Source organism: Marmota monax, unplaced genomic scaffold (genome assembly GCF_021218885.2).
Source record: "Marmota monax isolate L192 unplaced genomic scaffold, Marmota_monax_Labrador192_F-V1.1 WCK01_AAM20220418_F8-fsc00071, whole genome shotgun sequence".
Classification (NCBI taxonomy): domain Eukaryota; kingdom Metazoa; phylum Chordata; class Mammalia; order Rodentia; family Sciuridae; genus Marmota; species Marmota monax.
In genome coordinates, this window is record NW_026695217.1 from 4,816,805 (window position 1) to 4,841,180 (window position 24,376).

General features: G+C 41.1%; 1 protein-coding gene across 5 annotated transcripts in view; it reads right to left on the bottom strand.

Moving 5' to 3' along the window:
* The window catches only part of Ryr2 (ryanodine receptor 2), a 596,528-nt gene that overhangs the window by 200,573 nt on the left and 371,579 nt on the right, over nt 1–24,376 (bottom strand). For all 5 annotated transcript variants that reach the window (XM_058575026.1, XM_058575025.1, XM_058575027.1 and 2 more), the window contains exons 28-35: nt 18,043–18,251; nt 15,803–15,977; nt 7,468–7,676; nt 6,337–6,686; nt 5,529–5,643; nt 4,463–4,623; nt 2,556–2,715; nt 2,147–2,233 (exon numbers count right to left, since the gene is read on the bottom strand). In XM_058575026.1, coding sequence (XP_058431009.1) covers nt 2,147–2,233; nt 2,556–2,715; nt 4,463–4,623; nt 5,529–5,643; nt 6,337–6,686; nt 7,468–7,676; nt 15,803–15,977; nt 18,043–18,251 — 1,466 coding nt within the window. The remainder of the gene's footprint in view (nt 1–2,146; nt 2,234–2,555; nt 2,716–4,462; nt 4,624–5,528; nt 5,644–6,336; nt 6,687–7,467; nt 7,677–15,802; nt 15,978–18,042; nt 18,252–24,376) is intronic.

The following is a 24,376-nucleotide window of genomic DNA, read 5'->3' on the forward strand; positions in this document are numbered from 1 at the left end:
TCTGCAATCTGTATACGGGATAAAAATGGGAGTTCATAACCCACTTAAATCAAATGTATGAAATATGATATGTCAAGAGCTTTGTAATGTTTTGAACAACTAATAATAAAAAAAGAGCAATAAAAAAAAGAATATGGGCAAAGGTGATTTAGAAACCCATCTAGATACAACCGGAGTCAACTGGATGAGATATGACTTCACAGAGGTCAGAAAAGGTAACCAGCAGAAGGAAGGGTGGGGGAAATCAGCAGGTAGAGGATCTGCCTGGGCTGGACCTGGCATGCAGAAATACAAGAGGGAAGTCCAGGATGACTCCGGGTTTGGAGGCCTGAGCAACTGAATTTGTTATTACCCAACATGGGGAAGAGGGAAGGTCAGGCAGGGTGGGGGGAACATTGATCCTCAGTTCAATGAGGACATGGTCAGCTGAAGATGTCAACTAGAAATCCAGATGGAAATACCAAATGGACAACTCAAAATACCAATCAGAGTCCTCAGAAATGGCCACTGTTTGACAAATTTTCCATAATTATAACAGGTAACAACTTGCTGCTCCTTCCTTTCACCTTTGATCTTGAATTCAATGTAACACAAGCTTCTCCCATCATGTCCCTGAAGTTCTTCTGGAGAGGTCACTAGAGCCTGTCTGGTTCAATAAAAGCTACGGATTCCTTTAGTCTACCTTGCTGTGGCATCTGGTATGTGAGATTGTGGCCACTCCAATTCTGAAAACCCTCTCTTCGCACGGCTTTGATGAGCTGCTTCCTTTACTTCTCTTCCTACACTCCCGGCTGTGTGTCTTCAGCCACTTGGTTGGTACCACCAGTTTCTCTACCCAGTCACCTTCTCTCTCTCTATATTCACCCTCAGGGAATTCACTTACTTGCAAAGATGAATTCCACCTGACTTAATATGACTAAAAGCTCAATCTCCAGCCTAGCTCTCTTCTTTGGGGCACAACTGTATACACGTGTGTTTACATTTGTATTACGCATATGTATTTTATAAAAATTTATTGAGAAAATGCTATGTATCAGCCTCAGTTTAAGACTTTTAATTATTTTAACCCTATAAAACAGATACCATGAGCCCTATTTTAGAGAGGCAGAGAATGTGCTCATAGTTTAAGAACGTCCCATGTCATTGAGCAGGACTGGAAAAACTATACTGTATTCACCCCAATGTGTACTTGACACCTCTATTTTACAACTGCAAAATTAATTTCAACTTCTTTTTGTGAATTTAAATAAGCTTTTCTATGTGTAGCATCAGTATCCATAAAGTGTCCAAACTAAAAAAATTTAAACAAATCCTGATTCTAGTACGTCATTCCAATTGACAAATCCTATCAATTCCAATTTGTCAATCCCATCAATTTCTCCTATAAAACAGTTGATTTATCACTTCCTCCCCACTTGACTTTCCCAAGTCTCATCAACTATAATCATCAACACCTACCTGCTGCTGCCAGATCCCCGCTCCATGGTACTACTAACTCGCTTTCCAAAACAAGTCTCATTACACTCAAATCTCCAATAACTGCTCCTCTACGAGGTGCCAGGGTCTTAGCATGGCCTTCAAGGCCTTTCAATCTGGATTGGTCAGCAATGTCCAGCCACTTCCAGAAGGTATTCCCGGTTATAGTCACACTGACTCCTAACTTTCAACCCTTCTACTCTTACATACATTCTCTCCCTAAGAAAGCCCTCTCCTGGCCAACATAATCCAGAGCACCAATTAAATTAGCAGTTGGTGGTCAACCAGCAGGTCACCTCTTCCTTCTGACGGACGAGCTTAGCTGTGCTTCCAGCCACATTTCCAATGGACTGGGCTTATGCCACCATTTTAAGCAGCCCCACTTGAAGTATCCACCTCTGTAAATGAACCTACCAGTGAGTCCAGTGATCAATGTATCATCTGGAATTGGGCACTTTTCTTGTATCTAAATCTAGTGTTATTGAATAATATATTTAAGATAATCAAAGAGAAGCTCCTTTGAATTATGTTACAAACATGGCTATCTTTGCTTCAGAGAGTGACTAGTCTGATCCACATCAGCACTGACAATACAGTGAATTCATCTGAAGTACATGTTAGACCCCACAGAAATGAAACAAATGCAATACTAGGGAACAGCCTCCCTTACCTTAATTCTTCCCAGTTCAAACTGGAACACATTGGGGCTCGTAGCTTGTGCGAACACTGCAGGAAACAGCTTTGTGCTTGGCTCCACCTTCAACAAACACATGGATAGAGTGTGATTAAGAAAGAAAGAAGACAGAAGGCATCTTCTTCCTAACAAGGGAATTCTCCTCTGTCCTGTGAGTATCTTCTCTCAATAATTAGTGGGAGTACTTCATTATGCCTGAATATTTTTAGAGGAATGAATGGCTTGGGCATTGTTAATATTCAACAGAAGTAAGCACACATGATTAATCCATTTGTTTCCATTTTCTCTTAATTTCTAATATGTCTTTTGATCTCACAATGTGTTTCTCTTTACTGTGAGAACACCTCTTCCTACCTCAAGCATGAGGCCATCGCAGATCACGTACCTGATAGTATGTGCTCAGCTCCTTGCCGTTGGCAATGAACGTGAGCAGCCCTGTGGCAGCGTCTACCACGCAGCCGATCTCTAGCCCGTTGTTGTTGCGTCCTTGCCCCGGGCTCATGCTCTCGCCTGCACACACCATATAACAGTTGCTACGTTTGATACTGGATTGCAAAAAAGAAGAGAGAACATTTTTATCTTTGTCTGATTGCAGATATAAGAGAAAGCATGTACATCTTGCAAACTAAACCTAAATTATGCGGCGCAAGCAACAAGCTCATGCTGTAATGGGAGAGGTGCAGAATGGGCCGGATTCTGTGATTCTGAGCAAAACTCCATTGACTGCGGTGGACTGTTCTGAGCCAGGGCTGACACGCCTCTAAATTCCACACCTAATGGAGACAAGTCAACGAGTTTGAACCAAATAAGAACTGACCTGCACCTTCTCTCCGAAAACTCAAACCAAACTGGACCTTTTTCTGAGGTTCAAAAAAGCTCAACTATTTAATCATCATCAAAATTTGTAATTTTCATCTCATTTCTTTAAACTGCTCATTTTGAGATGAGAAACGTTCATTTCTAAACACCATCAAAGCCCTTAGGCAAATTCTGCATGAGCAATTGTGATTCAAAAATCTTTAAAATTTGGCAAAATTATGCCCCTTTATGGATAATTCCTGGTGATCTGTTATGAGAGACGAAGTTAACTAGAATTATGCACAAAATCAGAGAGATGTTAACAGCAAAACTCCACCTGATTTTGACCTCCACCAAAACCTTTATTGGAGATGGTACAAAGTTCAGTGCCTGAGCTTCATCTCCGCTCCTCCTCCGGCTGTAGATGAGCACAGTAGCGAGACTAGCCAAGGCAGGCAAGCAGGAGGGGAGAACACACAGGCTGGGATGAGGCCAGTTTTGGACAATCAAATTCAGGCTGCGTCCCTTTGCACTCAGTACTTAGGATTCAACGACCCTTCCCTGTCCTCTGTTCCCTACACCAAGATCCTCTGTCAGTGCACCCATCCAGCTGTTTCTTTACATTGTTGCCATCTCTTAAAATCAAATTCACCGCCAAAAATACTCCTGGAGACGTGGGGTTTGGGGTCCCCTCTGGATACAAAATACTCCTCATCTGGGATTTTTTGCTCGGCCCACATCTCGAGTGCTCAGTCACTTCACATGTGACAACCTGAAGGTAGGACAGCAAGTTTCCCAGTCACCAAGAAGGATGGCGCAGGTGTAGAAGGAAAGCAACGTTATGGAGGACTCAGCTGAGACCTGTCACAGCAGATCAGAGAGGATGCATGGGCACAAAGGGGAGAAGCGAATGGTCAGATCTTCTCTTGTCTTATTCTGCAAGGAAGATAGCCTTCTTCACTTTTTTGAAGGTTTGGTTTGAGTTTGGTTTGTTTTACAAATGAAAAAGAATGGCACAGAAAGTGTAACTGACTTACCCAAAGCCACACAGCGAGTCAAAGGCAAAGCTGAGGAAAGAACCCACTACTCCTCAGTCTGAGTTCAAACACACCCACCTGGCCTCAACTACCAACCCACGCTGCTGCCACAGCTCTTCCCACCACACAGCTACTTCCCAAGATGCTTATCAGACACAAATACCTCACGGTCACCCTCTGGCGTCTAAAACAAAGGCTAAGTCCTGACAACCCCGGTTAATGAGTGCTGCTGCCTGAGGAACACAGAGGTATTGCCCATTCTTATGGATGCTCTTTGCTTTTAATAGAGTAGATTCCTTGTTGGTTTATAGAAGTAACAAAAAGGACATGGGCATTAATACTGTTCCTATAGATATATCCTGGGCACAAAATCCAAGAAAAAAAAAATCTAGGTTTACCAATTTTTTTTCAGATGTCATTTATGTTTAAAAAAAAAAAAAAACTGAGGAAAACCAACCTTTCATGCACTTTTCCTTTTTCATCTCCTAGAGTGACTGTCACTGTGCGAACTCTGTCCAAGTCAAAGCCTGTATCATACTGGTGGAAATCCGACGTGATCCAGCCCACCCAGACGTTAGCAGGTTCTTGTCCGGGAAAGATTCTCACTGAGTAATAGTACTGTTGAGACAGCAAGACCAGGTGTTGGACAGCCAAGCAGAGCAACTGTACTTTGATTCGCACTGATAGCAGCTGCTTGACTCTTTATAATATCCGAGAACATACTTCTTTGTTTAAAGTCAGTTGGGCAGATTAAAATGTTTTAAGCATGAAAGACGGACACTGACAAATCAGAAATGTTTTATACCAGAGATCCAGAATTAACTCAGAAGTAATGGAAAAGAGAAAAGAGACTATCTGAGCAAACATGCTGAATGAGTGGAGGTTTCTACACACTCCCAAATATGCATGCGTGTCTGCACATGTACATAAACACCTATGTGTACGTATAGATGGAATATGTATGCAACGGCAGCATCCATCTGCCTATGCAATAACACTCACCTATGCCTCCCTGTGGAAGCCAGGCCACCCCTATCTCTGATAAGTATATTCTGACACCTTACAATCACTCTGAAGCAGTTCAGATCTAACATGTGAACATCAAACTCAAATGTGGGAACCCTACAACAGACAGGGAGGTTTTCCTGTCTGGAAATTTGGGGAGAGTACTTTTGAAAATTTAAAGTGGCAGAGAGCAAAACCTGAGCTCTCACAAAGCAGGACAAATGATCTAAGATGAAAGAAACTATATGCACTTAGAAAAGTCAAGTGGCAAATTGAAATTTCATCAAGAAACAGGACAGCAAAATCTGAATTTTGGGTGTCATTAAGGACTTTTTCCCTAAAATAGCTCTCTTATTGCATAACATACATCACAACATATAAATGTTTTTTTTCAAATTTTCCTTCCCTGAAATATATCTAAAAATACAAGCAAATCATTAAAGCATGTTGCTGGACACACTGAGTCGAAGCACAGGAGCCAAGACGCAGAGTCAGCGACAGTGGCTGCCATCTCCTACCGTGGAAGTCTGCATCAGGAAGTCATAGTCGTCCCTGTCATCAGCAAGGACATCTTCCGTCAGCCTTGCGGAGTGGCTGGTGCTGTAATCTGGCTTTGTTCTTCTAAGCAAAAATCTGAAAGATAGGAGAGAATCAGGAATAAAGAACAATAAAATGCTCTGCCTACCTCAAATGCGAGCCTATGACCCACTGCGTGGTCCTCAACCAGGGCAGTTGTGCTCCTCGGGGGCTTTGGGGACTATGTGGAGATACTCTTGGTTGTGGTTAATGGAGGATGGAGTGCTACTGGCATCTTCACGGGTGCTCCTCACTGCCCTTTAATGCCCAGGAATTACCCACAAAAGTAAACAACCCCTACAACCAGGAATGCCCCCACAAAAGTAAACAAGACTGAGGTGGAAAAACCCTGATTTAGCCCAGGAAAGGATGCTAAAACAACTCATCTTTCTGACCATTGAAAAAACTATTTAGACAGAACAGTCTAAGTTTCAAGCAAGAATGTAAAAACAGACATCTCAAAAAGTAACTCTTGGAATAGATTATATCTGCTGTAACAGACAGAACACTGGGTTGATTTATCTACTCCTGCAAAAATCTTTCTCAACAAGAGGAGGAGGAGGAACAAATTAATACTGGCATCTTCACGGGTGCTCCTCAGTGCCCTTTAATGCCCAGTGCAGACCCCTACAACCAGGAATGACCCCACAAAAGTAAACAAGACTGGGGTGCAAAAACCCTTTGCCCTTTGTTATAATTCTCCCCACAGCATAACTGTGTGCTTAGAGTCCTATCGCGTCTGCTAACCACCTCTGTTTCAGACGAGAGGGCTTCTCCTGAGCGTAGTCCTTGTGGTTATTAAACTCCGGCTTTGTAGCTTCTTTATCTTTGTCACCTCGGTCAGAAACCAGATGGCCATGAGCTGTCTTCATCAGAACCTCAAAGTCAGAATCATCATAGTCCTCCAAGTCATTCTTGGGCCCAAAGAGGCCAGCACCCGGGAGCCCCCCGGCCACAGTCTTGGAGAAGACCTCGGCACACTCGATGGGCATGCTTAAGCGGTAAAACATGATGTCGGTGCTGCTGTTCTGGGAGCCAAAGGACTTCTGAGTGACCTTGAGACACGGGGAGCTGTCTATGGTGCCATCTATTCTGGTTACCTATGAAGAAGAAGTAGTTCACGTTCTACTCCCCCCACCATCCAGTATCATTTCCTGATCCCAAAAAGGACTAACACGTATCATGTTTTGAGAATCCACAGTACAACCCACATGTGGCACATTTAGTAAGAGATGAGGGAACACAGGACACTACGCTGTGGAAGCACAGTCCACCCTGACTATCTGGAGGTCCCACGGATGATGGAAAATATGCAGAAAAAACTGCAACTGTATTGAGTATAGTTAGGCCATTTTTGTTGTTGTCATTCTCTGAACAACATAGCATGACAACTACTTACACACTATCAGATATTAGAAGCAACTCAGAGATAATTTCATCTATGTGGAAGGATGTGCATAGGTTCACATAAATACTAGGCTGTTTTATCAAAAGGACTTGAGCATCTGCAGATTTGGGTAACTGAAGGGATCCTGGAACCAACTCCTTGCAGATACAAGAGTCATTGCTCTCTCTGAGTCCCATTTCTAACTCTAAAGATGGCTTGGGAAATTCATGGCATGAGGTGCTCACTCAGATCTGGCCCGAAACTCCCTACATATAGAATATAGGCATATAGGCATCATTCATCAGCCTAATAAGGTACTGGCCAAGTATCCAACATGAGAGGCTAAACCACTGCTTAGATCCACTACTATGAAACATACCAGTGACACCATTTTATGTCAATTACAATAATTTTCTGAGCAGGAATGGTTATATGTAAAGATAGTTCTATTCTTGGTTTTTAGAAATCGTCTGATTCATAAAGAAAAAGCAAACCTCAATATGTTCATGGTTTGATGGAACCTGGAGAAACTGAGGAAGCCTCTTGCTCAGCCACATGGTAATGTCCCTGTTTGTATTAACAGCAAATGGTTCGTAGCCCTCTTGTAAGCCACAAATGGTGAAGTACTTCAAGGTGCTGACATCCTTTCCGAAGTTCATCCTGCCCACTTGAGCCACCCCAAGGCTACACACTGGGATGAATCCTGGGGGAAGAAAATAAAATCTTCAGTCTTCTTAGTAGGAAATCTTGTTGGTACAGAATTGACAGACTGCTCAGGACTCCTAGCTCTGCCGCCACCCTATGGAGAAAACAACAGTGTGATACAGAGAAATCTGACATGAAGTCCTAGAGCATCCAATTGCAAAAGCAGGTCCACACCCAGCAGCCTCCTGGCTCAACAGTGCAGATCACTCACTGCAGGCAAGTGAGAAAGGACTCAAGGCTGAGGAGGATGTGGGTCCTGTTGTCTTGCTCCTCTGTCTGGCTATGGAACATGACATGTCCAAACACAGGACACAGTCACACCATAGACCTCATCACACCTTACTCAAAGAAGGGTATTTCCATCCACTGATGGCTATCTGGGATCCCTATGACACACAGCAGCAATGACCAATGGGCAAACCAACCACACATCCCACCAGCTGATCTACTGCGTGGCAGAGAGTGCGAATCCTTTCACTACTCAATGAAAAGGGTAACTATCAACTCTGCTAATTGTTTGGGTTCTTTGGGATCAACTGTCAAGGGGGAGATATGATAATTTTTGACAAGGATATAAGATGATATTTTTGAGGGCTATTTTATGTACTCTTTATTTCTTTCCAAAATGCTTTACATGGATGTTCAAATAGCATAATAAAGTACATTTGAAACAGAGTCTTCAAATTAGATCATCCAACTTATTTATTTAAATCTAATTTAGACTTCAGAAAATTATAGCTAGTGTAATTCATATTAGATACTTTAAACTTGTAGATCAAAAATTTGTGTCTCCTAAGAATAAAACCAACAGCATTGACAAGAATTAAAGTTTGTTCTACCATTACAATCTACATTTCTGCTCTTGTTCAAATTAGTAACAGTGAAAGCAATCCCTCACCCCCAACAGAGATGATGGAAACTCTGCCCAGTGATTCACAAAGACTTTACCAGGTTTGTTTCCATCAATATGTGCTCAAAGAGATGACCGCATAACGGGGGCACCAATCAGGAGGAAGAAATGTGCCCAGCTGCATCGCAGGAAGTGTGAGCTAGTTAGAGCGGAAGAGGCAGCAGCTGTGTCTGCAGCTGTGCCAGCACGTGACTGGGATCAGGAAAGTCGCTTCACATAAGCATGCCCCAGGCACAGAGAAAGGGACTGGGTAACTACAGTAGATGGAGACAACTTGAACTCCATGAGCACGGACCAGCAAATCCAACCATGCCATCTGGCATAACCCAGGGGACACCAATGTGGAAATGCCTCCTCTCTGTCAATGCCTACTTCTGATCCTTGTTATCTACAGAAGGAACTCCTAGTCAGTAAGTGGGGTTATGGGACAGCTGTAAATATCTGCACGGCAGACCTTTGGGTGTCTGCTATCCTCACATCTGAACACTTCTGTACTCTTACAATACTTTCATTTTCTAAAAGCTCAGTGACTAGTGATATGCACAAAGATTTATGTCACTCTAGCTATGTTTACAATTCAGTCTTCAAAGATTCATTAACATATAAGAAAATATTTACAGTGAGTATTATTCACAGAAACATATAATATGGCTTATTTTTAGATGATAAAAATCCCTTTGGTGTTTTCCTAAGTTTCTGAGTGGTAGGATTCTTAACATTTTTTGTACTCTTTTTTGTGTCCCTGAGTGTAACAGACCTTCCTCAATGAACATATATTAAAGACAAGTGACAAATTCATTAAAATGCTTTATGTAGTTAAACAGGACATAACTACATGGTTCCCACAAAGAAATGTGGTGCGGATGTAAAATGACCCAGACGACACCCTCCTCAAGCCCTGACACTCAGCACCAGAGTGTGGTGAGTCCAGCATCAGAAACGCTGCTTGTCACATGAAACTAGAAGCAGGCTTAAGTAGGACAATTTGTTAATATGAATTAAGAAACTTGCGACCATTCAGTTCTTTATTTGATAAGAACATATTGAGTAGTTACCATATACCAGAAACTAGGAATAATGAAAAATAAAAGAGGAAGAAATAGAACACAGAATGTAAAATAAATAAATAAATGCTTAAGTAAATAAAATCTTAAATAGAATATATTACTGGAACTAAACAAGGTGGCTAACACTGAGATCCCAGCCAAAAGAGGCTCACAGTCTGAAGAGGGCCAGGTGTTCTATTGCAAAAGCAACCATGACAGTATGTAAACAAATGAACATGGCTGTGCTCCAGTAAAACTTTGTTTCCAAAAGCAAGTGATAGCCTGGATTTGGCCCTTGGTCTTAGTCTGCCATCCCCTGCTCCAGGTTAAAATCAGCATACTATAGTGACATGCACAGATCAACATTTACAGCAGCTCAATTCACAATAGCTAAGCTATGGAATCACTCTAGGTGCCCTTCAACAGATGAATGGATAAAGAAAATGTGATACATATACACAAAAGTATATTACTCAGCCATAAAGAAGAATAAAATTATGGAATTTGCTGGTAAAAGGATGAAGTTGGAGACTATCATGCTAAGTGAAATAAGCCAATTCCAAAAAATCAAAGGCTGAATGTTCTCTCTGATATGTGAATGTTAACAAACTGTAAATGGGGTGGTGGAGAGGGAAGAATAAAAGTTCATTGGATCAGACAAAGGGGAATAAAGGAAAGGGAGGAGGATGAGAATAGGAAAGACAGTAGAATGAATTGAATAGAGCTTTCCTATGTTCATATGTGACCACTATAATTCCACATCATGTACAACCACAAGAATGGGAAGTTATACTCCATGTATGTATAATATGTCAAAATACATTCTACTAAAAGGAACAATTTGTTTTGTTTTTTGGTTGTTGTTGTTAAAAAAAAAGCAGGTAAAACTGGCCAATATTTTATTAAATAAAAACCTGAATGTGTTTTAATCAGAAGAGAAGCAAAAGGTCAAACTTACTTATGGTTTACTATGTGCCAGGTTATGTATAAACACTTTCCCATATATTATTTAATATTAACCTAATTTTTTTAGATGAGAAAACAACTAAGATGTTAAATAATGTGCCTAGGGACCCCCTGCTAATTAAAAGGATGACAAATTTGAAGCAAGAATGTAAGAGGGTAGGTAAAATAAACATATGTACAAAAACATTTGCCTTAGATTTCTGGGCTCTTTAGAACTTAAGAGGCATAAAGAGATTATCTCCAATTACTAGTTTTATTTTTAGGAAATGAGAACAGAGGGATTATTTGCCCAAGGCCATGTATTCTTCCTCCCATTGGCAAATTCTAATTTTTAACTTGGAACACTCCAAGTTACTTTCCCAGGTCTATATCATAATAGCTAGCAGCACAGATTGATGATGGAGAGCAAGTGGGTGTTTAAGATAGTACCGTCCTTCTAGCCTATACTCATACCATGTCGGAAACACTCTTCTGAATACGCCACACAGATCAATCAAGCTGTCTAACTGCTCTACTATTTCAACTAAGGACACAGAGAACAAGGGTAATAGAGTTTTACATCAAAAATGCAGCATGATAAAATGAATAATGAAAAGGCCTTCCTCCCCCCTTTTTTTTTTCATTAGCTGTCTCTTCTGCCCACAGCTGTGTGATTGTTTTAATTACAAAAATATTCTTCTATTTTTCTTCCATGGAAAGAAATCCCATGAGTCTCACAGAACCAGTAATTCTGTTTTTGTTTACTGTCTTTTCAAGTGGTAGGAACAGAATCAGAAGTGTCATTTCTGGATTTGATAATAATCATTATGAGTGTGGAATCTGAGGGTCCCCAGATAGATTTTGCTTACAGAAGAGCAGACACCATGAAAAGGTCTCCAGGGTTAATGAAGTGTTTACACACCATGAGATAAATAGGTGCCCAGAAAATATTTCCTAAAATGTAGGTAATCTCCAGGCCTAAGTGACTATTCTGTCACTCTGCACGATATGGAAAGGTTTTAGATGACCCCCTTGTCTTAAATTAAGGATACAATCAGATCTGCAAACTAGTAACATGTAGCAGTGTCCGTAAGAGTATACTGAGCACAGATTAGAGGGGGAGGTGAGTGAAGATGGGGTGGCAGAGTAGATTGTTAGGGCTGTCACAAAGATTCACAGAGTAGGTGGCTTAAACAAAAACTTGTTTTCTCACATTCTGGAGACTGGAAGTCCAAGATCAAGGTGTCAGCAGGCTTGGCCTCTCTTGTGAGGCCCCTCTCCTCTGTGTGCAGAGGGCAGCCTTCTGGCTGTGTCCTTACATGGCCTTTTATATGGCAGCATGCATCCTTGGTGGCTCCTCCTCTTCTTACAAGGGCAGAAGAGTTGGGATTAGGGCCTCACATTACCATAATTATATCTTTAAAGAGGCTATCTCCAAATACAAGCATATCAAAGGTTAGGGCTTCAACCTACACATCTGGGGGCAGCAGAGTCTACAGCAGGTGGCATGGAGACATGGCTAGAATTCAGGCTGCTGTGCTTGCCAGCAGACACATCTCCTCCCAAGCCATAAGTCCAGACAACCCTGCACAGTTCCTAGACTGGAAATTCTACTTTGTGTGGAATTTCATTAAATACTCCTGCAAGGTATTTCTTCCTCTTTTTAGAAATGTAAGAGCAATTGGGACTCCACACACTCCAGGAAGCCAAGTGCCACCAGAGCCAGGCATGCTGTTGTCTCACAGAAGTAAGCAGCAGCTTCTCCTATGTAAGCCCTTCCTTCAGAAAGCGTGGCAAGCACAAGTCTCAGGGAAAATCAAGTACCTCGATCTTCTGATGTCAATGTGATTGGTACCTGGGAGGTCACCTGCATGTTCTTCTATTATTTCCTTAACTTTACTATTTTCTTTTTAGCTTTATTTTGGCTGGTTTTGGTGTGCTTTTCTCAAACTGAAATTTCATTGGGTGTAATTTTTATATTTTCTGAGGGAATCTGAAGTTCATATAACATGACAGTGAAGTGGAGCTTCAGTAGAGCAAGTAAACAACTGAAGAACTAAAGGCAGTACTTTAGGTTAGAGAAAACACTGCTCGGTATTGACATAATTGAAAGGTATTTAATATTACCTCAGTAAAAAATGAGGTTTGATTTCTAAGGCAACTCAGAACTGCACACATATAGTTTCCTATTGAAAATATAGCTTTTGATCCATGGAAATTTTTCTTTCGAATGTACTCTAGGAATAAATTATCTTCAGATAGCAGGGAAAAGGGCATAAGATAAAGCTAACATATAATTTTGTCATTGGCTGGTAATTAGGACTCAAGTTCTGATTTTTTCCCCTTTGTTGAGCAGGCTGGATCATATGTGAACACAAGATTCCCTTCTGTTTCCACAGAGACCTAGAGAAAAAGCTACGGTTGGGCTTAGCTTTTCTCGGAGCTGAGATCTAATCCTTAGCCCTTGAGACTTTGCCATTCTGGTGGCAGAGAGAGAGAGGAGAGACACCCCACACACGTGCTGGAACACCCCCACAGGAGAAGCCCCTTTCCCCTGTGGCATGAGCAGCTGGATCAGCAACCTCAGGACTCTTCCCTGTCCTGAGCTCTCAGACCCACAGGAGGGCAGGGGGCAGGGCCAGATGCCACAGGAGGGAACATGCCCACCACTCTCCCACCTCATCAAAGCTGCAGCACAGGTGAAGAGACGGGGTAAGATCAGCCTCCAATGGGGCACTGCGTCAGCACCACTTCTTTTTCAGACTCTTTTGAAAGGAATTCAGCATAGGCTCTTGATTAGCTGACTGCATATGGACTGAGAGAATTATACAATCATTTAAAAAGAATTTTGTTAAAGATAAATCCTTGATGCTTTTCCTGATCAACAGATGCTTTGCTGACTCCCCCTGATTCTAACTGCATGACCACATCAGTCTTTTAAAGACTTTTTGTAATTTTTCTTTTTGATCTCGGACTAACAACTTATACTAGACAGGGTATTATTTCAGTCATATAAACTACATAAAAGAGTTGACAAAATATGCTCAGTTATGTTATATACACTAAGCTGAGCAGGTGGGGATCTTTTGTGTCTACATGCATATGGATATGTATACACATATACAAACCCAGGCATACCTGTATGCATGTAAGTTTTCCATATGTATCCATCCTACCACAAGGTGATTAAGATTGCTTTAATAGCCAGTGTGTATTTGCTCAACTGATTATCTCTGTAGCCATGAGAAGGAACCAAGAAGATGGCAGAAAATACCAAATCAAGTCTAGCACAGACATAAAGACATGCCATGTTTAAGAACAACTTGAAAACAGAACATTTATGCAAAATTTTAGGACTATAGTAATAACAACATATTACTTGGCTTAAAAAGCTCTGTTGCCATGAATTGGCAGTTTGACAAACTTGATCCTTCACACTCTAGGGGCTTGAGAACTTTCAGTAGTGGCAGGCAAATTAAGAAACTGTACATAGGAATTTGTGTCAAGTTAATTTAAGAGTGAGATGATGAGAGATTCCACTGTCAAAAAGCACGTTGTCTCAGGCATAGATAAACTCTGACTCCTTGGAGACCACTAGAATGCTTCCCCAAAACCTCCAACAAAAGTCCAACAATACTGACCAGTACAGATAATTCATCAGAATTCTACATTAGCTTTATGACACAGGTATCAATATAAACTCAAAGTCATTCTTTAAATTTTAAAAATTCTTTGAAGTCTAAAAATCAAAAAACAAAGTTATTTACACAAATGTGGTGCTCAAACTCACTTCAGAGCCTATTTCAAGACTGCAGTAGTTCTCTGTATATGAACAGTACTGTGTCACTAACATTAGTTATGTCCTTGTGAACAGGTAGCCCTGGAATCTGCATATATGCTATGACACATATACAAACAGAACTCACACATGCATCTAAAGGTCTTTAACTTCCTTAGATGTTCAAAAAGGAAAACATGATAACTGAGTATTTTAAAATAAAACTTATTATAAAAACAGTATCTCAGGTCTTATCCACAGTACAGATAACATGGAAAAAAGTCTCACTCACACCTTCCCCTGATACTTAAGACACCCAGAGTGGCAGAGGATTAGGTTGCTAATTTCAACACCCAGAGATACACATGTTCAAAATAGAATTAAGTAATAAAAATGCAATTCATATTTTGCAAATTTGTGTTTGATAAGTGACAGTCATATTGTCTCAAACACTTGCCCAGTGATTGAACTTAGAACTTAAAGGCACAACCAGCCACTTGTGGGCACTGAGCACTTGACAAGTAGCTAATGTGACTGGGAAGTGCAATTTTTAATGTTCTTTATTAATTTTAATGTTTCTTAACTCTACACAGCCCCATGTGGCCACAAGCCACCACAGAAGTGCAGCTCTGAAGAACAGGTGCCCTCTCCCTTGCTATGCCAAGGCCCTCAGCTTTAATACAAAGCGTGGTTCCCAGCCTTGTCCTGGACCATGAGAAAAGACTGTCCTTGTACTCCTATAGAGCTTCTCCATTTCTGCACTATAGAGGTTACGAAAGTGACACCATCTGCTGGCAGACTTCAATCTACATAAAGAAAGGATCAGGTTCTCTCAGCTTCCAGCAGAGGGCCCCATAGACAGTGGATTCTTATTGCATTTTTTTTTTCCATCCTTTATTTTTTTATTTTTTTTTAATTTTTTATTGTTGGTTGTTCAAAACATTACAAGTTTCTTGACATATCATATTCCACACTTTGATTCAAGTGGGTTATGAACTCCCACCTTCACCCCATACACAGATTGCAGAATCACATCAGTTACACATCCATTGATTTACATATTGCCATACTAGTGTCTGTTGTGCTCCGCTGCCTTTCCCATCCTCCACCATCCCCCCTCCTATTGCATTTTTGTAAACTGAAGAGAAAAAGGCTACAAGCAGGTCATTAACCAGGGGAATTCTAAATGAGCTCTCCAGGACTGTGGAACTCCATCCTTTGTCTTGACCTTTGTTTTCTTAAGCTCATCAAAGCCATTTCCGCCTTATTGAGATCCCAAATATTCTGCTAGAGCTATTTCAAGGACCCCTGATCCAATCAGCCACACGGTGCCCATGGGACTTAAAACTGCAAATCATCTGCTCACTCACCCTCCAATGCCAGGCATCAGAACCACAGTCTCATTGTGCCACAAACTTTAAAATGAGCCAAATGAGCACACTCACCATCACCAACATCGAAGTCCTTGAAAGCCAGTTCGGAACCTGAATCATCCAGCAAGATTTCACCATTCAGCGTGAACATCATGGTGTGTTCGTTCATGTCGACCATGCAACCCACAACGTCACCTGCCTGCCAGGAGCGCCCATAGTGCTCATTGCCCTGGTGCCACCGCTGAGCCTACAGGGACAGAAAAGTCCTTGTGACACAGTCAGCCACATAACAGAATGCACCCACCATTCCCTGAGTGACTCCAGGCGGCCCCTTCTGTGAACACAACAAAAGAGCTTCAGAACATCAGCAGCCCTGGGCAAGGGTGGAGTGGCCAAGGATCTATACTCTGATGTTCACATGGTATACTGCTCAATCTTGGGAAAACCCAGGTGCTAGTTCATGCTTTTGGGACTCTATTTTTTTTTTTTAAATCTAACTCCACATCGTATTTAAAAAAAAATACACCTTTACCTTTTTTTCCACTGAAATGACTACTTTCCTGGAAATTAGTTGTTTTTCTATAACCCACCCCCCAAAACAAAGAATTATGACCTGGACATCAAGCTGGGAACTTATTGAAAATGTCATTCTAGTTTTCATCCATTTCAAAATAAAATTTCATTCCTTGGAACCCCTGGCAATGTCAGTTCAACATACTGAAAATCCAGAAGATTTTCAGTTACATATTAAAAAAAAGAAAAAGAAAAAAACTTCAAATCCATAAAAATAGTTTTCCCAAAATCTAAAAATATTAAGATATCTGGTAAAATAAGAAGCCAAAAATTGAATATACAAAAGTGAAATTTCATAAATGCATTGGAAATAGTTTTGGCAAATGTGAATTTTGGATCTACAAGCATATTTCATTGATTTCTAGGTACAAAATCACTTACATTAATTATTTTACTCTACATCACCTTTATTGTGGATTGCCATATAACAGGATACAGTGACCAATGCAAAACAGTGATAAAATTTTTCTCAATATAACATATTGCACTTTTTAAAATTCTAGTTAAGTATCAAAAAGCATTAAATTTTAGAACCAATGTATCTAGTCTAGTGACCTCCTTACCCCACCATAGACAGTCCCCAAAGTAACAGTCCCTTAACTGCCAGGGGTAAAGGGTACTTTGATTCCCCTGGGCAGTTCTTGATATTAGTTATAGCTGATCTTCAGCAGAAATAAAGCAAAGGCTGCCTTTTGTCTTATACTTTATTTTTTGAAATTTAAATACAATTTGCTTTTTGATCAAAAGAGGGAAGGAGGCTAAAACTTTCCATTTGAGGTAAAAAAAAAAAAAAAAAATTCAGGAAATGTGAGGTTTCAGACCACAGTAACCACCTGTCCTGATTTGGAGCTTAGAAACACTGTCCCACAGTGGATATCACACACCTGAAATACCCAAATGTTAACTTCTTTATGATTGCCTATTTATTCTATTTGTTTTAAATTAAAAATAGTTTCCCTCCATGTGGAAAGGAATATAATTGCATGAAGAAAATATTTTATATACATGAAACAATCTTTAAACATTATTAAATATATAAAATAAGGGCTTGACACAGTTTAAGGAAAAAATTTCTAATAATGTTGAAAATGAAAACTGTGATTATCAATAACATCACATTCAGCATTTTTGCAGCCAGTATTTTTCATTTAAATCCAGTTTTTGGCTGACACATTAAAAACAAAATTGTTTATGGGGACCGCATGATATTTCCATACACATCTACATCCTTGTGATATTTAAATCCATCTAAACCCTTCACTCTCCTGAACGTTTGTGGTTAAAAACCCACAGACCTGCTCCCGGCTGCTGAAAGGGTGTTCTCCGTTAGACCCACTGCGCAGCAGCCTGACCTTTGCTCTGTTTAATGGCAACGCTGTGAGTGCAGCCCAACTGCTCCTTCCTCCTCCTGCTCCTCTCTCTGGTCCACATTCTACCCTCGCCTAAAGACTGGCATTCCTATGCTTTTAACTGCCACGCATTAAAGCCACTATTCCTTGAAGACGAATCCTTGCACAGAATTGCGGCAGCAACGACATGCGCGTTTCTTCCACACTTTCGAAGGACAAGGCTGACCCGTGCTTTTGGTGACCTCTTGATGACTATTACTGTATGGAGGGGGTAGTCAGTTGCGCAATCACGAGGACAGCAACTTCCCTGCGTGGAGAAGCTGGCCTCTTCACTCACCTGTTGCCTGCAGGGAGGCAGGGACCACAGCGCGTCTACCCGCGTCCACTCACCTTGAAGCCATCAAAGGCGAAGGCGCGCTCATCCGAGCCCAGCTCCTGGTCGGGCTGACACCCCGGCCTGCTCCAGCCGACCCTCATGTCTCCTGCAGTGACCGCCTCGAATTCAAAGTACCAGCGGCCCGCCTTCACCGCGTAGGTCTTCTCCGCGCGGAAGATGCGGAACCTTTCCCCGGTGCCGCTGCACACCTCTGCTCTGGCCGCTGCAATTTCAGACAAGGAAAGCAAAAGAAAAGAAGGACATCACAGACCTGTGGGACTCCATCCCGCGGGGGCAAGACCACCCCTGCTGCGTCCTTGTCATGATTCACATTCTACTAAGTGCGAGCTCCCAGCTACAAATGCAGGTGCAACCACTCGCAGCCCCAGGGCATCCCTTGCTGAGGCCGGGAGGCTGCGGCTCAGCCAAAGCTGACCCTAGACGAGGACCCCTCCTTCCGCGCCTTTCCGAGAGAGAACTCTCTGGGCAAGAAAACCCAGGGGCCACTGGGCGGCTTGGCAAGGGAAGACCGCAGGCATCCGAGGGTGTGGGTGGAAGAGCAAGCTCTCAACTGCTCTGCAGAAGAAGACATTCACCCGTGAGAAAGAAGAGGAAAGGCGCCGCTGGGAAGAGAAGCTTAAGGGAGGAGGGGAAACCCTAAAAACAGAGGCATAGTGGATGACGAATTTCCATGGCAGGACGGCTAAGGGCCACTGACGTGATGCCAAACCTCACCACGCCCACATTTTCAGTTAACACGCTCTACATACAGATGTGTCTAACAAACAGGGGAAATGAAAGGTCACAGTCCGATATCAGGACCAGAGTGGTGCAAAGGGAAAACCACGTACATATCCACAGGAAATAAGATCCCAGGGAGACTGAGGGCCAGGATGACCCCACAGGAATCATAGGAGGCAGGACCAACGGTCCACTGACCTGATACTGCAGGCCATGGAAAGGGTCACCTCAGCTAAGATCTGGGCTAGATGCACAGGAGGAACTTCAGTGGCTAAACTCACATCACACAACCTCCGGGGCCACCTGATGCTACAGCCCTGTTCTTCCCTCTCTGGCCCTGCTAGCTAGCATAAAGTTAGTGCACACTGAATAAATATTAGTCCTCACCTTCCCACCTTACAAGGCCTTTTAAATAATAAACATTTAATAACAGTTTAACCACTGAATTGATATGGCCAAATTAAAATTATAAAAGTGAATTTGATAAGCCATGAAGGTCACTAGTAAGACACAGTTGGATCATATGTAACAACTCATAATTAAATTGAAATAAAGCCATGAAAAGAACACAGGTGCCAGTCACACAGATGCTAGTGGCTAGGGAGACTGAGGCAGGAGGACCTCAAGTTCAGTCAGCCTCAACAACTTAGTGAGACCCTAAGCAATTTAGCAAGGCCCTGTCTAAAAAATAAAAAGTGCTGGGATACAGCTCAGGGGTTATGCTCCCTGGGTCCAATCCCTGGTACTTAAAAAAAAAAAAAAAAGGCAATAACATCGTGGGCTATAGCATTCTGAAGCTCTCCACTATGGATTTAATTAATGAAATGATCAATAACTGCTTGGGATGACAGAGGTGGGGGTTAAAGAACCAACACCTGCTGACTTCTCTTTCAAAAGCTGACTCAAGACCCTAAATAAAATAAATCCATGGTGAAGACATTACTCTCATGTCTGTTCCTGAAGATTTAACTTTTTGAGGAAAAAAATAGTATCAGGTTTTATAACACTTGAAGGCAGTTGCTGACACTAGTTCTTAAAAATACTCATTTCAGGAAAAGTAAAATTTCATTTATAATTCATTTTTCTTCAAGATACAGCCTACTAATCCATTGACTCCTTAAATCATGATTGTAACCTTCCCTAAGAATATAAACTATGAACTACACATTTAGAGATAATTTTCAGGGGGAAAAAGTTTTCCATATTTTTAGTTATGCTGACATTTGTAAATAAAATCTGACTCTCTCTCTCTCTCTCTCTCTCTCTCTCTCTCTCTCTCTATATATATATATATATATATATATATATATATTCAATTCCCAATTGTACAAGTACAAAATATTCCATTTTTTAAAAAAAATTGGATCACGGAAATGTCCCTGTTTCCCTTCCCCTTTACACTTGCAGGATATCAGAATTTACCAACATGCAGCTGTGCAGGGAAAGCAAACATTTTTTTTACATCAAATTTAGTTTAAAATACATAATTTCCTCCAAAGCCCACTAAAAATTTCTCTTGATATTGAAATAGACCACTAACCCCCTTCACTAGTACAGGGAATGAAAATACAGAGTCTACCTGGGAAATGTGCAACAGTAATAATGAGGAACTTCTTAGTTCTGCCATTCTCCCTGATCTGAAGCTGCTGCACTATTCTTGTGCTCAGTGAAGATGTACAACCTGAATTTGAGTGAGCATAGTCTTCACAAATACACTCATGCAAGGGACTTCACAGTAAGGTACTCCCCACTTTTTAACTTCTATGCATCTTCCTCCAAATGCCTGTGGATTTCATATTAATATTATATTAATATCCTTTTGCCTCCCAAGTCTCTGGGATTATAGGTGTGCACCTCCGCACCTGACTCATATTCTATAATTTTCTTAAATTATTTTAGGGTAGCTTATAACCACAGTTTTTGAGAAGCAATAGTTCATGGGAATTTTTTATAGAGAGAGAGACACATGAAATCTTTAGAAAATTTGATTGCATATTCTGTAGCAAAAAAACATCTGAGCACCAGCATCTGCTGAACCAAACTGGGAACACAGACTTGTCAAAGCCTCAGATACAGGAGCCAAGCAAGCAGCCAGTGGGTAGCACCCCCCTCCAAGATGTGGAGCTCTCTTCTACCAGCATGAAAGTCCTATGTGTAGCCTGATTATAGACATGCTATATCCGTAAGTTTTGGTAGGCAATTTTAGCTCCATGTAAGTGTGTTATACAAATGATTTTTGTATCATCATCACAAATAGGGTAACTGAAATTAAAAATGAGCTGTGAGCAGATATGTTCGTAATGCACCTTGTCAAGGCTTCTTCTCAAAACAGGATAATTTAAGGAAACAGACCTACAAAGTCAAGGTTACAAGCAAGTATGATAAAAACTGCATTCCCAGTACCCAAAGAGTTAGAACAGAGAGGGCACAGCACCAGTGACTGATCAGACAGGTCCTAAATAATTATACAGCCGCAGCGCCAGAGTGAGACTCTGCCACTAGGGGGCTGTCAAGATCTAATTATGTGTTAACCAAAGCAGCAAGCCTGGCATGCTCTACAACTTTACAGCAATCTAGAATCCTTTAGGTAAATTCATTTCATACTTGAAAAAAAAAAAAAAACTGGTATTAACCAGATACCAGACCAACTCCTTAGTATTATTTCTAATAAAGCATTTCAAGTCTTGATAAAACCTGTACTGAATAAATTTGAGATATTTTAATATTTCATTAAGACCAATATTCCAACAACGTGAATTGAGTTCACAATTAACCTGAAATAGGTAAGCATTATGTTGAAAAAAAGAGAAAATGTTAGAGCCCTAGTTAATTACATGGGGTTAGGGATTAAAGTTTAGCAAACTTTTTATGCTTTTAAGTTTTTAAAATGTCAGCATCATCCAAAGAGTCTAAAAATGAATGCTTTCAATCTTACCTTCGTGATCACAGGCTTATTTTCCTTCATACAATCAAATCTTTCACATTTCTTAATTTCCATTCCCATCATCCTTGTTCAGAAAAATCACAATTTTTCTAATACTTCCAACTGGTCTCTTCTCTCCCATCACCTCCCCCTCCAATCTGCTCCTTCCCACTGTTGCCATGGTTGTACTGCTATTGTAAACTGTGATCACACATCAAGATCCTGCTTTGAAACTTCCTGGGGCTTATACTCCCTGCACACATTTATCCACATTTCTTAGCTGGGATTTGAAGGTTTTCTGTCCTTGGCCCTTATCCTTCTACCTTCATCCCTTGCTATTCTGCCCCCTGCATATCCTGAATTGAGCCAACTACACCTTCACCAGGGTGTAGCTCTTTCAGTACTTAATCACATCAGACACCTTTTCACTCTGGTAGGAATGTCTTCCTTGACACTAATCTCCACTTGCTGAAATCTGCATCTCTTCAACATCTGACTCAGGAGACTTCTCTCTTTCCTGAGTCCTCTCACTAGAAAATTCATCTTTCTTATGCACTTTCCATAAAGCTCAAATGATTCCCTGTCAAGTATGCTTGATCCTGACTATCAAGGAAACATGATTCCTTGGAATACACAATGCTTGCCTCTTTGATCACTGTTAATATATATAACTTTAGTAAGAAAGACCCTTGTCAATCAAATGACAACAACTTTATTCTAAACTTAAAATTCAGACCCTGTGCTGTTATCTGATCACCATTTTTCCTCCCAGTGTTCTAATTTCCTTACATGAATGCATTCACTCTGCCAACTCAGTGAATTCCTCTCGTCTTTCTTACCTCTCTCTCCATTCTCAATGTCCACACCTGATCTACAGAGTTTTCTGGAAAACATGCCCAGGATAGCTTGGTGCCATGACTCACTAGTTTTCTGCAACCTTGAATGGACCCTCAGTGTTCCTCCGCAACATGCTCATTTCTTTGCAGTCTATCTCTGCTCCATTCTACAAAGCAGTTAGTCCTAACCTTTATTGCTGAGGGCTATCAGGAGGAACCGCAGAGGCCCTTGCCTCTTGAAGTCATCTTCTCCATAAAAATTAGTGAGAACACTGGCAACTTTTACCCAAATCAACTTCCAGAGCTATGAAAGTAGCCAAAGGCAGGCAACAATCTGCAGAGGTGTATAAGTACTCAACAAAAATGGCCCAGTGTATGAACAGTATGCCCCATTCCCATCCTGCTGGCTCTATGGTATGCTGAAAACCAGCTGCCTAATGGGCTCTGAAGCAGGCAGAACAGGGTCAGTGTCCTCTAAAGCCTTTTCAGATCACTGTTGTGATTTTACCTGATACTTCCTCAGAAAATCCCACTTGCAAGGCATGTTGATTCCACCTTACAGCATGCCCAGTGTAGATAGTCTTTTCCATGGGGACACATACTGAAATCACCAGAGGTCATTTTTTAACATGGAAGCTCCTTAAGGTAGCAGTAACAGTTGAGGTAAAAAAAGAGCTGAGCCAAAACAGAAAGGTTGGAGAATGAGATGTTCACAGCAGGCAATGGAAAACCAGAACACTCCTAGAAATCCACAAGGCCATGTTCATGCTCTGTGCTGTGCATGTATTAAGAAAAGTTCTGAACGTGGGAGGTGTTTCCCATCATACACATCCTCTCCCCCAGCAACGACTTGGAGACTTATCCAAGACCGACGCTTCAATGGCCATACATGACAAACAAGAGACTCCACAAAACTAATTTAGGAAAAAAAAAAAAAACTATGCAAACAAACAACTCTGCAGTGGGTAGGGTAAGAATCCAGAATTGCCACATCGTGACATTTGCGACATCATGACATTTAAAACATCTAGTTAAAAAAAAAAAAAAGTAAGACAAAAGAGTATGTCCTATACACGAAGGGAGCAGTCTAAAGAAATCATCCCCAAGGAAGCCCAGGTGCTCTAGAATTATACAATGACATTAAAACAGCTTTTTAAATATGCCCAAAGAACTAAAGGAAACCATGTGTAAACCATTCTAGAGGCTCGGGAGGTTGAGGTAGGAGGATCAAGAGTTCAAAGCCAGTCCCAGCAAAAGTAAGTTACCAAGCAACTCATTGAGACCCTATATCTAAATTAAAAAAATACAAAAATAGGGCTGGGGATGTGGCTCAGTGGTTGAGTGCCCCTGATTTCAATCCCCAGTACCACCCCCCCCCAAAAAAAACTAAACTATGAGAGACTAAAAGTAATAAAAGTACTAGAGAATTTCAGTAAAGAAACAAGAATTAGCCAGGCATGGTAGATAACATATGCCTGTAATCCCAGCAGGTTGGAGGCTGAGGCAGGAGGATCTCAAGTTCAAATCCAGACTCAGCAACTAAGCCTAAGCAACTCAATGAGACCCTGTCTCAAATAAAATATAAAAAAGGGCTGGGGATGTGGCTCAGTGGTTAATTGCCCCTGAGTTCAATCCTAAGAAAGAAAGGTAGGGAGGGAGGGAGGAAGGAAGGGAGGGAGGAAGAGACAAGAATTATAAAAAATAACCAAATAAAAATTCTGATGTTGAGAAGTAGAACTGAAATTAAAAACTAAAGTGGCTCAATCAATAGAAAAAAATCAAACAATAAACAAAGATAAAGCTACTGAGATAATCAAGTATGAGAAACAAAAAATAATGAAGAAAAAT